The 17,026-nt window shown below is 35.5% G+C and overlaps 1 protein-coding gene across 2 annotated transcripts in view; it reads left to right on the top strand.

Moving 5' to 3' along the window:
* The window catches only part of BTBD9 (BTB domain containing 9), a 114,745-nt gene that overhangs the window by 86,077 nt on the left and 11,642 nt on the right, over positions 1-17,026 (top strand). For both annotated transcript variants that reach the window (XM_054629705.2, XM_077175805.1), the window contains exon 11: positions 14,683-14,761. In XM_054629705.2, the coding sequence (XP_054485680.1) occupies positions 14,683-14,761 (79 nt within the window). The remainder of the gene's footprint in view (positions 1-14,682; positions 14,762-17,026) is intronic.

Genomic DNA, 17,026 nt, shown 5'->3' with positions numbered 1-17,026 from the left:
ATTCTGCATTCTCAGTTTGTCACATAAAGCAAGAGAGTTATTCAGTCCTTTGTAGCAGCGCTGCTGACACACGTTTTTCTAAAGTTTATATTTCATCTCTTAACAAACAGTGTGACTCAAATGCTTTACAATGCACTCTGGATGTGTTGGTGAAGGAGAACTTGACACGTCCTTTCAATGCCTGTAAAGGGGGGGTACTGATGAGCAGAAAACCTGGGTTCTGCCTGCAGGTCTGGAGAACGATTAAATCTTCACTCGTTCTCAAAGGCATCTCAGCATAATAGATAAAACTCATCTTTTTGTCTGCCTCCAGCAGTGGGAGCACTAAAAGGCTGAAACCACAAAAGGGAGAGAAAGAGATATCAGGAATCTTTGTGCACTTTTTCCTTTTACATTTTGATATTGAAAGCCTTTTAACAGTCCAAAGGAGCACTTGCTTAAGTATGCACAGTGTAGGTGAAATTGCTGATAGACTGCCCAGTTCAAATATCTTTTCACCATGTTCAAACCAAGCTTTTTTGCTTTTTTTGTTATTTTCCAAGCCTTAGCCTTGAGCAAATAAAGATACATCCCTAAAGTAAAGATAGCTACCTTCTTTGGGTATACTTCAATATCACGATTCACAACATAGATACTCTGGAAATTCTCAAAGCTGTGGCTGCATGAACAATTTTCATGTGGATTAAAGAATTGCATTTTGCCTAACTTCTTGCTCTGACAGATGTGCAGTCAGCTGGCATTATGCCAGTCTTTATTCTTGAAGTCTGCAGACACGGAGTGTCCTAGCATTGTCTGTATCTGCTTTAAACAGATAAAAAAAACCTGGTCATGAAGCTACCAGAATTCACTGGCCATCAAATTTCAGGTGATTTCTTTGCATCTGATAGCATTTTTTACATTCAATTTATATGTCTTGCCTTTATGATCAGAAATATAGACTTGGGTTTTTTCAGTCAAAGAAAAGTAAATATGTTTCATTTTATTTTCAGGTATGATTTGCAGAAATACTGAAGTTACTTCAGCTCAAAAAATTACTTGAATTGTAACAGCAGATTGATAACCAAGTATATGTATCATATAAATATATGCAGTAATATCCATAGTATCAATATTTTTTCTCTAATAAATATGTTAAATACATAAAATGGTATATAACTGCCACATGCCACAAATGTTAGGACTGGTCTGTAAAGAAAAGAGCATTGTCATTTCATACAGTGTGTAATTACATACAGTACTGGCACACTAATTTTTTTTTCTGAAAAACACTGAAACACAGTATGATCTAAAAAAGCCATACTCCTAGTGTTTAAAAATAGTGGAATATAGAATAGAAGAGTCATCATCATTCAGTGGCTCATGTGCTGAATGAAGGCCCTCACCTAAAATTGTTGAGTAAACTTTCAATGTGGTGGTAGAGATTTTTTAATGAAAAGGGAAAAATTGTACCAGTCACTGCCTATGACTGGTGAAGAACTATTTTTTGGGTTAGTTTCTGTAATTTAAAAAAAAAAAAAGCTCAAATTGAAAACCTGGGGATAGTTGCCATGAAAACAAACAACTTGTTTTCACTTCAGACAATTTTAACAGTGACAACAAATAGAAAAGATAGATTTGGATCTTAACCAAAACTAACAGATGCTGGTAAAGTGGAGGTGGTACAGTTTTCTGGTTTACTATCATAGTGTAACAGTGAAGATACTCCTGCTGGATGCAAAGGATTTCTTTTTTATCTGTCTGTCCTTCCTCTTAGCATTACATTGATAGTTTTAGTCTGCCTCTGAATGCCTTCTGTTGCTGGTTTACAGGCTCCCCAAGGAAAAGGAATGATCAGACTGAAGCACTGTGCTTGGGTTTGACTCACCATCAGGTTTAGGCAGACAGTTGTAATGCCTACATTTGGCAATTTTTATTAACCAGACTAGAGCATACAGGGATAGAAACAACAGTACCCTCATCTCTTTGTTCTCTGTATGGTTTTGAATGTTGTGCTCCTCTCTCACTTGGGTGAAACAAAACAAATCTTTTGCTAATTTTTGGTCCAATTTTGCAGCTAGTTTTTTATCTCAGCCAAATCCTATTTTTTTTTATGACTATTTGACATCCCAGCCTGAAATTAACTAATCCTCTGTTGGTATAAAAATTGTCTTCACTTAGACTTGTGTCTTTGTTTAAGGAAAATAAGAAGTAGGTATGTCCTTCCATGGGATTGTGGTTGCCCACTTGACTGCAATATATATACTGGAGATGGAGTGCAATATAAGTGATTGATAAGGTCTTGAAATCCTGAGGTTAGCCTTTCTGGCATTAGTTCTGTGTTTTTATATATTGCTGTAGACTAAAGAAAAATAACTCACTTGCTTTCCAATCTAGAATCAAAGTGGATGTAGTGAAAACATGGGAGAATTTCACAGGGGCCCACATTTGAAAAGACAGAATAATTCAATGAGAACATTTGCATTACTAGTAATATTTCCTATTCATTTTCCTGTCTTCAAAGATGTGTGGGTAAGAGTTCTTTTTGTGAATAACACTTTTTGCCTTCACTGTTTGCTGCCTGGCTTTATGGCTACCTGTTCTTGCAGTGGAGTTAGACTTCTGTGGAAGTCATTAGCCTGCTCTCTTGCAAGTGTTCTGTGAGGTCTCCAAATAATTTTTGCTCAATTGCTGGCACAAGGGGGAGGATGAACTGTCTGCTGAACACAGACCTCGACAGACACCTTTGATAATCGGGAAGTGGAAGAAAAAACTGTGAGAAAAAAATTAAATTATGTTTAAAGAGCATGTATTGGTTTTGGCAGACTACTGAAGCATGAACTTCCCCTTTAAACTCTCAGTGTGCTGCTTTAGGTTGTTTTAATGGCATTTTTAATGTAGTGTTTTGTGTAAATTAATAATTCAGTGCTCAAAGGCGGGAAGTGACAGGCTACTCCTAACCTTTTCTTCTCCCAGTTTTAAAAGGCTGAAGAAAAAACTGGATGTCTGTTATCTTCACAGAGGAAGCTTGTGTACCTTCCCTAAGTGAAAGCCAATTTATGCATACTGGTTGTGTAATTGACAATTTTCACATGCTCTATGGAGGCTATTTTTTTTTCTTTTCCACAATAAGCTGTTTTTCTCTACACAGTATGACAGTAATGAAAAACAGTCATGTTCCCTTCTATTTTTAAAAACATTTATGATAAGTGAACTTGAGCCTGTTAGTGTTGAACAACAGAGACTTGCACTTGTTAGGAGAATTTGCTGACAGAGTCTGAAAGTCAAATGAAAAACAAAAGATACCAAAGGCCAGTAGGAGAACCAGACCTCAGAGTTAATGGCACTTCTGATAAAATAAACCCTGCAAAGACAAATACTAAGCAGGCTATCACGGTGCTCATCAACTCAGTATCAGTCTTCAAAGTTCTCTGCTTTGTAGTTATTATGAAATGGATCTAATCCCTTGGCAGCAGGCATAGTATGTTCTGTCTATTGCTGTGATGGAATTTGAGAGACAATGAATATTGGTTTTAGATGGACAGTTCTAAAGCAGTTTGTATCAACTGTCTGTATGGCTGGTTGAGGTTTTCTCATGGCAGGCATTACTTGATTTCCAGGTTTGTAACATACTGCATTATACATATATTTTTAGTTCTTTGTTACTCAGAATGTTCTGCTGTTACAAAAGTGTAAAAGCTTACAAACTTAATTTTACGTTTCCATTGCTTATTGAGCTTTTATTGTATAATAGCTATTTCAATTCTCAGTTCAGTTCCCCTCAATTTTTTTTCTGTAGTTAATGTATAAATCTAATCAATAGTTTCACATGAAACAACCTTTGGAGTGTGGATGCAAAATTTATTATCAAAATTTACTAACTGTCTTCTGATTTTTTTTTTCAGAATAATTTTCAACTTTGAGATTTTTGCTCTTGTCTACTGTTTCATATTTCTTCCTCATGACATATTATGTGCGTTTCAAGTTTTCATTCACTACTGTATTTTATTTGATGATAATTCACAGGTAAAGAACACCTAGAGAGATCTAGATCATGCACTTAACAGTCCTAAACCACTTTCCTGATGTACAGAAAAGTGTTTTCCATGTTGTCTGAGGATTTCTAAGAACATATTGCTATGTTCTTAGCAATAATAGTAGCAAACTCAAGTTGGGATTGTTTTCCTGGGTATACTTTTGTAAAACCAGGTTAATATCTATCATGATGTGATTATTACTTCTGCTGTGGAGATAATATTTGAAGTGTATGAATATCTTTCCTGCACAGGGCACATTATGTACTTACATTTGTAGTGTCTTATATTTAACCACAAACACAGCAGTTTTTTATTCCTGTCCTCCTCTAGTTCCTGCACTGCACTGTATGATCCCATTTCTAGAATTCCCTTGCATCAGTTTTCATTCATCATTATTCTCCTTAACTACTTCCACAGAAATGTTTTCTTGCATAATAAAATGGCTGGAAATTTTCTCAGCTCTCTTTCCTACTGCCTGTATGCCTGCATCACATTTCTTCTGTTGTTTCCCATCAGTTTTGCATGCATCTATTGTCCTGTCATACCTAGAATGAGAAAACATTTTTCCTGATTTCTGTGTAGTCCTTAATTCTGTCTTATGCCTGAGCTCCCAAGTGGCCAGGTAGAACAGGATAAAAGGACCTGTTCTTGTACCTCTGATGTCAAGCAGATTTTTTGACCATACTTTGTCGTATTTGACATGAAGTTAATTTCACAGCAAAACTCTTCTTGTACCTCTTCTTCTGTCCAATGGAGTATATTTCAACTGTGATTCATCCTATTTATTTCACATGAAGCAAGTTTCACAGCAGCTCTCTGAAATCCAGATGCCTGCTCCAGAGTTGCCGAATTCACTGTGGCCACATTCATACAATACAAAATGAAATATATTCAAGCAAGATGTCTGGGAAATTGCTACACTGTGAAGCTCAATTTCAAGTCTCACTTCACAAAAATAAACTAAGAGTTCTCATTAGTCTGTTCATTATCCTGGTAATAATGCCTACTGGAACAAGTCAGACAGATATAAAGGGTCATTTTGTGTAATTATTGAGCTTTTAAGCCCTGCATGAGAGAGGCATTGAAGTACATATTTTTCCCTGTGTTTATATGCTCACATTTTCGAATTATTCTAATAAGGGGAAAGAAGAAAGACTCCAGCTTCACAGTGCTGTCTTATTAAGCACAAAGAATTAAGATTTCACAGAGAGAAACCAGAGTTTCCATTTCAGAGCATTAGGAGCCTCTCAGCAGTGTAGAATTTCTACATCTAACATTTCATTTGCTAGTTTTATTTTAGATTATTCTAGCTTGATTGAAGAAGCATCTGGCTTCTTTAAAGTTACATTTCTTAACAGCAGTTCAGGATCACAAGGTTTTCAAATTGTTCATTTGTCTTTTCTATTTTTCTGCTTCTACCTTCAGTTCCTTGTGTTTGCTTTTCAGCCACAAATATACATGGAGCTTTTGAACAAGCCTTCAACAGAGTAACAAGGAGCTGCACACTGCAGTGTCCTATTCTGCCTTAAATGTTTTTCCATGTTCTTGTTCACTACAGCTCTGCATGTACCATATTCATTAAAGTTTTGCCTTGTGACTGCCATGGTCTTGGCTCCTCTTCACGCACATTGCTGTGAGGAGAGTTGTGAAAACACCGCAGTAAATCTGACATCAATTTGGATGTTAGCTCAGTTCTGCCTCAGAGAAAATAAGCAATACCAAATAATACCCACAATATCACTACGTGTTTCTTTTAAGTATTGAGTTTTTCCCCCATGCCAGCAAAGACATGAATGTCTCTTTGGAGACCAGCAAAAATTGGTAAATTCAGAATAGATATACATATTGCTATTGCCATCTAGAAAAAATACTTTTAAGAAGAAAAGGCAATTCAATATGTGTAAAATATTTGTAGTATAGTCCTCTATTCAAACTAAAAATTCAAAATGGTCATTTACTTTCAAGAATTATTATTATTCTCTTGTGGCAGTACATTGGCTTGCATTCACAGTCTTAAATTCTCTCTCTTGAAGATGTCTGTGTGTGCATGCATATACCCACATGCATGTAGACATGCATGCACCCTCTCAGCACTTGTATGAATAAGTATTACTACAAAAAAGTTATCCAAATTATACATGTCTCCTGTGAAACTGGCCCATTTATCTGCCTGGGATGAGAAAGGAATGCCTCATACCTGAACTGTTGTTTTGTGGCTATGTTTGTTTACTTTGAAATTCATTGTTGCTTAAGAAAATAAATTAATGAATAAGAGATACCCAAATAAACTAGAATGTAAGGGGGGTTTTTTTGTCTGTAGGCCTTTCTTACAGGTAAAATAATTAAACAATACAGCAGCTGTTGACATCTCCTTGTACTGACAGGAGGCCAGTCAGTTAACATGTCTAATCAACAGGTTTGCCCTAATTTGGTTGTTGATATTCAGGATCTAATTTCATCAAAACTCTGAAAAGTACCCATTTGTTTATGCTAGCCTAAACGGGTATGATCTTTAGGGTTACAAATGTTTTGCATTGAGATTCATGCAGTATTAAGCCATTGATTTATTCACAGTAATGTTTTTACCAAGACAGATTATAACCATGATACACAAAGTCAAAGAATTACTGTATCTTTAGGTTCATCTTTTGAGGTCTTCTGCGCTGTGTGCCATGTGGTCTATTTTTTTAGAATAATGTTTTGTCAATTTGTTTCACATACTTAAAGAGATGATGCTTCCATTTTGCTCTTTGTTTTTCTATTACACTGAATTCCCACAGTAAGAATTTTTTATTTCTCAATGACAGTACAGAATATCATCATATTACCTAATTTCATTTCATTGTTTTTCTTCTATACCTGTAAACTAATTTCTTAATGGATTTCATATATATCATGTACCTATTTATTAAATCATTCTACGTTTTTCCTGATACTTCAGTTGCTACGCAAACAAGTTTTGCCTGACTTTGTTTTGTGCTCTTTCATCCTGAGTCATGTTTCCTTTCTTTTAAAAATTCTATTCGTGAAATTTTACTCAGTTCATTCTCTGTAAGTTTTGAAGGCAGAGAGTTCCCAACTAAATACTAAAATTCAGTTTACCACACCCTATATTCTGAGGGGTTTTCATTTCTTCTGTTCAAAAAGTAACAGAAAAAAAAGTGGTCTGTGTTACTTTTGTCTGTCTTGGCTCACTTCACTCTCATGTCTAAAATTACTGCAGTCCTGGATTCAGGTTCAGGGTTTTTAGTGGGTGAGTTTCAGTCTGAGGTCACAAGGCTTTCCTTTCTGACACTGAGGTTAATAGATAATTCAGTGTGGTAGTAGAAAGGGTAACAGTTTTCCTCCCTTCCATTACCAAACCTCACTATGCTTGTATTGCTGTTGGGAGGAGGCACATGCTGATTTACTTTTTTCACTGTTTTATTCTTCTTAGAGGCTGTGGTTCAATTTACTGCATTCCTTGGAGGTTTGACATGTCAATTAGATGTTATCGACTGTAATAGAAGAGCGGTTGCTGTAAATGTGAAGTTTTTACGAGTGGGCCGTGAAATTACACCCAGGGGAATGTAAGAGACAAGTGCGATAAATAGCGTTAGTGTACGTACTACAAAGAAACTGATTAATAGGAACCTCATATTCTGCCTCATATCTCTAAAAGAATTGCTTATATATTTGTTTTTAATCAACTTTTCCATTGGTATGAAAAGTTAGATAATAAAAGTAGCCTACAATCTCTTGTAGATTTATGGGGACAAGAAGTCTTCAAAGTTGAAAGCATCCCATTAATTGTATTATTGGGTTTGCTATTGCATTGGATGGATTTTCATATCTTTGCTACCATATCAGGTAGTATTGCTCCTGTGAACATCAGGAGCAATAACTATTGGTAACAAGTAAGCACAAAAAACCCAATTCAGCCTCTGGGATTATGCAGACTTGTCATGTGCATGTATGCTCTGATGTACACAGAATGAAGATGAACTCTCAAGTTACTCCAGTTCACAGCCTTTGCTGTCAGCTTCATCTGCCACTGCCAATCCCCAAGGATGTGTGTGTAGGTACTACATGCACAATTCTTACTACAACATAGAAATTTGGCTTGTGGCATTCTGACAGTTTCCAGCAAATTGCTAATAATTTAATTTTATGTAAGATTTTAAAATATAAGCTATATTTTGGGGAATAAAGAAAGATGACTTTTTGAAACTGAAAAAAGGTGTAAGCAAGCTAAATTATATGGGCTTATGCAGTACAGAAATGCCAGCAGTTGCCTACATTGGTATGTGGAAATATTTGAAAATTGATTGCTTTGTTTAGATAGAAAGATAATTATTACATTCAGTTTTCCAATTGTTCAATTTGATTATATTTTTAGCATTTTCTTCTTGTAATAAGTTTTCTAAAAAAATGAAACTGTCAGCACTGAGACTTTGAAAGCAGGTGTTACTGTATGGAGTCTTTCAAGTGAGAAGTTTTATACAGATGTCAGAAAGCCAGTATGGACTTCATGAAATCTATTATATGTCAGAGCTTTTTTCTAGTAGGTCTGTTTTGTCAAGCCCACATTTGGTTTCTACAACAAATCCTATGCAATGCAACATTTGTAGCAGTTGAGTAAAGCATTCTTACAGAGGACAGATATTTTGTTTGGGTTGGTGCAAGGGACCAAATCATAGAAATTATCCTACAAGTAGGTACTCATTTAGTTCAGATGCTTTCAGAATTATCCAGTCCTTATGGGAAGTATATTTACAATAAAACCTTTTGAGGGAAAGTTTCCCAAAAGATGTTCATGCATGTTTTTACTTGTCAGTATATAAAGCTATACTGCAAGAGGTGACTTTCAGTATTTATTATTACTCTCACATTTATTCTAGACTCTTGTATTATTTATACAAACTATTTTTATTACCTCTGTTAGTACTTAAAGTCCTTTTTTGGCTGTTTGGTGTTTTTTGGGTTTTTTTGCCAAGATGCATAATTAGGTCAATTTTGCCTCCATCTCTGAGAGGAACAGATGAAAGGTTGTTACTTCCAGCTTGGACCTTCCTTGCTTCCTTAGGAGCCCCATGTTTCATAGGCCACCTGTTGAGAAACATGGGTCATGGTCACAGCATGAGATGGAAACTCAGTTTTAGTTGAGGTAGACCAGTAGTAGAATTTATCTTAGTTGGCTTCAATTCATAAACCAAAACATTGATGACCTTTGATTCCTAACAATATTTTCTTTCTCATGCTTTGTCTTCCCCCCTCAGTAGCTCGGGAGGTTGGATGGCAAGGAGCTGGTTGAGCCAGCTACTCGGTCTGACTTCTGTAAGGGTCTGTCTTTCTGAGTTCCTATGTTAAAGTACAGCTGTAACAGGAGAAAGGAGTATTCCCTTCATTGTTTAGTGCTGTTATGGTGGAAAACAAGGGGTTTATAGGCAATTTATAAGGTAACTGTAGACCTTTTTATAACAAAGAGTATCTATATAACAATTAATTTTATAGCATTTATGGTGTGTGCTTCTGTGTTTATTTTATAGGTACTCCATAAGAAAGGTTAGTATGGTATTCATTAACAAAGCAGGGGGTGTAACATACCGTGCAGACCATACTGTGGCACTCCTCCAGTAAGCTTGCTTATCTGTGCACACAATTTTATTTGAGAGCATCACATGCTGATTACAATCTGCCTTCTTTGTATCAGTACAGTCATCAGACTAATATATAGAAAAAGGACACAACTCTTCTTTCATTGTCCTGTTACCTGCTTTTACAAATTCCCTTAAAAAATACATAGTTACAGTTGAAAAAGTCAACATCCAAATAAGCTAAGAAGTGTTTCATCACTTACTGTAGAATAAGGCATATGTAGACAAATATTAGAAAGTAAAATGGAGGTTAAATTTGCTTCAATGTCTGCTTTGCTTTTTTTTTTTCTTGGAGTGGGGAACAGAAATATGGAAGTTGTATGTCATCTTGGAAAGTGAGGAGACATGATGTGCACATTGAAAATGTACATGCTTAGCCTAAAGCAAGCCTTGATAGGAATATGATATGGTTATTACAGCTTGTTGAATGTTAGTTACATGTAGCAGCTTTCTCTTTTGTCTGATACCTTTGGCCTGAACTGGGTTTCAGCTCTGATCAGTGCTGCTCTGGTAAGCCCACAGTGTGGTAGTATTGTGTAGTGCCACTGGCTCATTAGAAAACCTCAATAAAATATAAGCTTCCTCTTCTTTCTTATTTGTTTTTTCTGGAAGAGAAGGACATAATGGGGAGGAATCCCTATTTATGTCCTATTATGTGTAATAAATCTTTAGAAATATAGCAGCTTTTCTTAGAAATAACTAGGAAAATATTCAAAATGCTGAAAAAATCCATTATGTTCTTTAAGAGGTGAATTGCTATTTTGGAGCTACAGATAGTTTAATGAATAGCAAGGTATTAATTTGGTTTACCTGGAATTTCTTGCTTTTTTCTTGCAACAGCCTAATAAGGAAAAAGACAAGAAGAAATATAAAAGTGGGGTGATTTCTAGTTATCTTTTTCCTTTCTCTGAATAGAGTGTGGTGAAAAGATTGTGAGATGCACAAAGCCATCATGTTTTCAGCTGTTGCTGTTGGAGAGGTGAAAATTCTTAGCCCAAGAGTCTGTTTATATGTTTAAGCAGAGAAAGTGATTTTCATTGCAAGGAGCTCTAAGTGAGACAGGCAGAGTCAGAGAATAAGAGAGCAAAAGATAATTATCTAAATTATGTTCAGGCTATTATAGAAGACGAATATAGTTAAAATGTAATTAAATATGACAGGCTCACAGGATGCAAGCATGGCTTTGGAATGCTAATCATCAATTACTGCATCTCCTTAGGAGAATCAGGCAGAAAAAGAGTTAGAAGTCGTGTGGCTGAGGTGAGATGTAGAGTGTTAAACGCTGTAGGACTGTAACAAGGCTAATTTCTTTTTTAAAATGGAGCTGCTAGCCAAACAACTTGTAGTGCTGCATTTCAGCTTGAGGGTCCTGGTATAAATCTGAGTAGGCTGCTAGTTCTGGGTCTTCTCTTCGAGATGGAAACCTCAGCTTGACGCAGTGATTATTTCTGTGGTGAAAGTGATGACCAGAACTGCTGCAGACTGAGCCAGCAAATCTAAAACAAATCAACCAGCAAGACAGGTGTCAAAGCATAAAGAATATCAACACTGCCTGAATATTTAATAAAGCTAAACCCTGAAAACTGTATTTGTTATAGGGTCACTAATAAGCTGTACAGAGACACAAAAAGTCCAAAAGACAGCAGTGTCATTTTATGAGAGAAGTAAATTCTGATAGATTCTTTATGACTGTGTCCCAGGTAAAGACAGTAAAAGTATTGCTGCCATTTGAAAAATTTGTTTGTTTGGCATATGGGGAGTAAAGGTGAAGAAATGCCATCCATTACACAGGACTGTCTAATCCCAGGCTAAAAATTAAGTGCTTTTCATCTGCTTTAATGCTGCTGTTCCTGTTACAGAGTGACTTATGTGTGAATCAATGTGAAAGCAATGTATAAAGTTTGGAGGAAATTTTTGTGGAGACCATCAAAAGTGATTTTGAGAATAGAAAGACAAACTTGTGCGAGGAAAATGTAAAGTAAGCACATAGGCATGGCAGGACTAAATAAATGACATGGCTACAAAAAATCTATTTGCAGAATAGAATTTCTACAGAGAAACTGAAATTATTAAAATAGTACTAGCAGAGATAACTAGTAGTAAAAAAGGAAGGTTAAAAAAAAACTTGAGGATTACCTGTGATGTCTTTAATTGAGGAACACCACTGAAAAATTGTTATGGCTCTATACATTAATAGAATTCTAAGTGAATTTGTTATATCAGCAAAAAATGCAAAAAAGAGGTCAGATATGCCTGGATAATGTTCTGTAAGAAATCCCTTTTCTCATAGGGGTATAGTTACATGCATAAATTCTCTTTGCTGCATAATAATGTGTATACTGTAGAGGTATTGCCTTGCATATATAGACAATCTCAAATGTACTGTTGCAGTCAAATCCATGCATCTTTCTAGTGAAGGTTTGCCTTGCTTATTTAAAAAATTATTCTTCCCAATCCACTTGGCTTGTTTTCTATTTGGCTTTTATCCTTTTTGCTAAGAAAATAAAATGAGACCTCTAATTTTCTCATTATGCAATTAAGTATTAATTCTCTAGTGGCAATATTATTGCATTTTAATAACTTGCTTACAAATTGTATGTAATTTTGACTTTATTTTTCCAATGAGAAAGGAGTAAAATGGACACATACCAAAATAGTAAATATTCTTAGGACTTAATTTGCTGAAAATGCTATCTAAAACACCCTCAATAAATGTTTTTATTTTTTTCCATTATATTTTAATATTATTAAAGGAGTAATTATAATCAAATCCTAATACTGCCATTGTAGCAGAAAGTAAGGACTTGCAATGCAGCGGGAAGTGAACAAGCATAGGAACTTCCTGGAGGAGTTGATCTGGAAGTATGCCATCAAAACAATCTTCAGAGATCTTTTTCTCCACCTCTCTTACTGTCTGTGCTCTTCAGATGTATTCCCAAATAGATCATCAGCCTCCCTGGTATCACATCATGGCACAGACAATGGCATTTATTGCCATGCTTGGAAATTCTGCACTGAGCTCTTGCAGTGTGTATCTGACCAGTGCTCAGAAATAGTAGAAATAAATGCAGACCCACTTCTATTCTAGTTTGTGGTCTCTAATTAACATATTTTCTTATCACAGAACACAAACTCTACATTAGTGTCTAGGGAGGCACAGGCTCTTCTTAATAGCTCCTTTAGGATTTTAAACTCTTTTATTTAGTACAGCTTTAAAATACTTTCCAAATCACTAGAAAGCAAACTGGTTTTTACATCATTGTTCTCCTTGAATCAAGTTTTTGTGTGTAAATGTCAAAGCATATGCATAATGCATACTGAGGCAGTGCTTTGTTATGAGAAGCAGTGCTGTGATCATCTCTTAGTCCCAGCCTCTCATCTTTGGGACATTGTAGTTCAAGATAACAAGTTCTGTTTGCCCATGGAGATTGACTGACCATACTAGAGTAAGGTTAGAAGGGATATCAAGAAGAATAAATCATAACAATCTTTCAAGTCTTGAAACAATCAACAAAATAGTCTATTCCCATTTTATATTTTATTTAGAGCATGAAGAAATAACCTGAGCTTTAAAACAGAGGTATAGCCACGTAAGGCATATAAATAAACCATACCATTAGGTAGATAACTGCCTACCTCTGAGGCCTGCCACAAACCACACCTGTCTGTTATCATGAATGACTCTAATTACACCCATTACCTCATGCAGTAAGACCAGTAAACTATTTGAAATTCGTACTCGATTGGATTTGTAATCTTCTTTAAGCAAATATAACTGGACAGCAGTGATAAAAGTAATAGCCAACTAAATTAAGCTGAGAAATGCTATGTTTGTGACAAAAGGAGTTTTCCCAACAAGAAAAAAATCAAATGTCAGACAAGTAGTCAGCAGTGAAGCTGTTCATACTGCCAGGCTTTGGGGTTGTCTGCTGGCAGTGAGTGGTGTTCTGTTCCAGTTTTATTTTGGTCCCCTTTTTCTTACATGAACACTTCTGAATATATTCAGAACCCATTCTGGAAAACTATCCAGCTTTTTTCCATAGTAAATTAATCAAGTTAGACCTAATTTCATTTTATTTCTGAGGCCTTCTGTGATAGAGTCTAGTTTGGCTGAGAAGTTAAATTCTGGATTTTTTTTCATGTTTTATGAATATAAAATAATTGAAATTTTAATGTGTTCAAGTACTAAACTAGTGGAAAACTGGTACCCAACTGAAACCTCTAGTTCCTGGTATTCTTTTTATTTGTTCTGTTGTACTGTGAGTACAAAGGTATAGTGTCCTTTTCCTGCTGTGTATTAGGCTGCTTGAGGTGTTGCACCTCACTCAGATCAGATATGAGTGAGAAACGAAGATTACAGTGGTCCCAATGTACCTCTAGTGTTCTCAGTCTAGCCTGAAAATTATACACAGCTCTGGAATAGTGGTCTGTTCTCCTCCATGCTGCTGTGTCAGGATGGGGAAATGCTCACAACCTGAACTGCACATGGTGCTTTGTGGCATTTCTAACTTCCTGGAAGGACCTTGGTCCACACAAAAAAAAGCTTGGCTCCTCTTGCTCTACTGCTCACCTTAGAGTGTGAAAAGTTTGAGGTTTTAGATGGTTTGGTGGTTTTTTTCTCCTAGATTTGTAATTTTCTGTAACCAAAGTCTGGTGATTCCTTGTGAGAAGTTAATAGGAGGATGCACTTTTATTTATCTGACCTTTTTTTTTTAATCTAATACAGTCAATATTAGTCAAAGATTTTCAGCTTTTTTCTTTGAATATTTTCTTAACTTTCAACTTTGGTATGATTGTTGTCCCTGCATACAAATTATAGTGGTATAAGGTATGTATGAAATTGCATAAGCAGAGTCAAGACACTTAAAGATGAGGAAGTAGTGCTGGAAATTCAGGCAATGAAGAATGTTTCTCCATTTGCCCTGTTAAGTGATAATAGTACATACTGTCACTTGAATGCATTCTGTATGTTTTATTGGAGGCTTTTGTGACTATATTCAATATTTGTATGTCTTTCTGAATTTTCTTTGTAGATCCTGGCAAACAATCACTTTTGATAAACAGCCTGCATCTTTTATCAGAATAGTTGGAACTCGCAACACAGCTAATGAGGTAAGGAACTTCTAAAAAATCCTATATCCTTCAGGAATATACTACAACACAGCTTTTCATATCTTGCAGTGAAATTGATAAGGCCTTCTCAAATGTACATACTTCATCTTTTTGCTCTGGCACTCTAGCAAAATGCTTGAACAGTGTTATTACCTGTTCCTCATTTTGACCTTTCCTCACTGCCATCAAACACTCCTATTGGGTTTGGTTTTAAATTAATCCTTATTTTGATGAGCAATTAAAATACCAATTTAGTGCACTAGAGAAAGGCATATGGTCTCTGATGTACTTGGGTTTTATCACCTGTATATTATCTTTTTAATTAACAAAACATAAGAAAAATCTCATTATTCATAAGAAAATCTTATTTGCATAACAGTCCCTTAAAATTAATTTTCATGCCTGGTAAATTGATTGACTAATAGTGGCCAATTCAGAAGATTTTTCATTTTATTCAGAAAAAAATATTTTTCTGTATAAAAAGAAAGTGCAATATCATCCCATCTTTGTTTACTTGTGCTTCTCTCTTTTGTAGTCATTGTGTATTGTTTCAGATGAAGTCTAGATTTTACTCTTGACTTCAGTGAAACAATTTACAGTATATGAATTTAAGAGTAGATGCATGTCTTTGTGAGGACTTATATATGACAACATCATAAGAGGCACCAAAGGCCACTGTTTGTGTGTCTAGACCTGTTTGTGTGTCTGTGTCCCACACATGTAACTCACCACCAAACATGATACTTTGATGCTTTACACTGAGCTTGAGGTAGCACTACTACATTTGGGTTAATTAGAATTTGCCAGCTCCAGAGGTGAGGTTTTCTGATTGTATTTAGCATTTGGGCCTGCTGGTTCCTAAGCAATGGGAGCATTGTCCAATGGCAGTGTCTATTCCCAGTTGTAGTGCAACTCCTGCAAACAAAAGCAGCACCAGATATCAACATCTCAGCCAACAGCTGGAAAGTAGCTGACCAACCAACAGAAGTGGGAATACAAATTTTTATTTTGTGTTTCTGAGCAGTGTCTCCCACCACGTACAGTTCAGCCTCAATGAGTCCTTAGAATTAGTGTCAGAAGCTGCCTGTGGGGCAGTACATGTGTGAAGAAGGCTTCTTCCATTACTGATCCATATTGACAGTCTTGTTTCCTCTCATGCCAGTGTTTGTAAATTCCCAACTCTTTGTTAAAAAAGAACGAGGTGCATTGCATAAATTTAGCAATGCATGAAACATTACTTTCAACTTTGAGTTCTTGAAGGTAGCTTTAAGCCCTGAAGAGCAATGGCCTTTTAGCCGTAAGTTTTATTTCAAATTGGTTACTATTTCCAAGGAATTTAATATCCTGTATAATTATTTATATAGAGCACTGCATAACTGTAGGGAAGATGAGTATAGATAGAGGTTACAGCTATTCATGTAGTGTCTCAGTTGAACTATAAACACATGCTGTTCTCCTTTGTCTTTCCCTCTTTTGTCTGTAAAATCTGTATCCAGCACTAATTTGGTTTTTATTTTTTAAATTATTTCTTCTAACACCTATAGAGGAGGAACATTGTCACTGTGTACATATTACTAAATGACTTTTATATATATATATATATATATATTAAACAGAGGGTCTGTAACATTTTGTCATAGATTTTAATTTTCCAAAGAAAGCAGCAAGTTATTTTCCATAGTTAAAAATTAAATAGGAACAGTGTAACCAAAGTCTTGGTTTGTTCTATAGTCTCAGTAGTCTCTTCAGTAAGAATGCAAGCAATGTCCAGAATTACTTGCCCACAGCTTCTTGTACAGTATGTCAAACCATTTTCATTTTAAATAAAATACACAGCATATTCAGCAGCATATTCTTATCAAGGAATGTTACTGTAATAGGTACAAAATACTCCTTACTTGTTTTACCAACAAATACCTTTGAACTTTGAAACACAATCTGTACATCCCAAAGGGAAGAGTTGATTTTTGGAATTCAAAAGAAATCCCATAAAATTTCTCCATTTTGTGAATTCTTTAATCTTTTAAACGCGTCTTTTTCTCACAGAGTTTTCCAAGTTTTGAAAGACATGTTCACAAATTTTTTTGACCTGGAGTTCGAATAGCTTTTGGTACATTAGAGCATGATAGAAGTGTAACTTTCTGTTTTCTTGAGCTTACACACTTCCTACTTTTGTAGAGAAAAGAATTATTTTTCCTTGTCATTATTTGTCAGCTAGGTCACCTGATACTTTATGTAAGTTTTCTCTTGTTATTCCTCTCCAGT

The sequence above is a fragment of the Agelaius phoeniceus genome, chromosome 3 (assembly GCF_051311805.1).
Source record: "Agelaius phoeniceus isolate bAgePho1 chromosome 3, bAgePho1.hap1, whole genome shotgun sequence".
Classification (NCBI taxonomy): Eukaryota; Metazoa; Chordata; class Aves; order Passeriformes; family Icteridae; genus Agelaius; species Agelaius phoeniceus.
The sequence above is the reverse complement of the archived record's forward strand: the minus strand, read 5'-3'. Positions and strand labels throughout refer to the sequence as shown.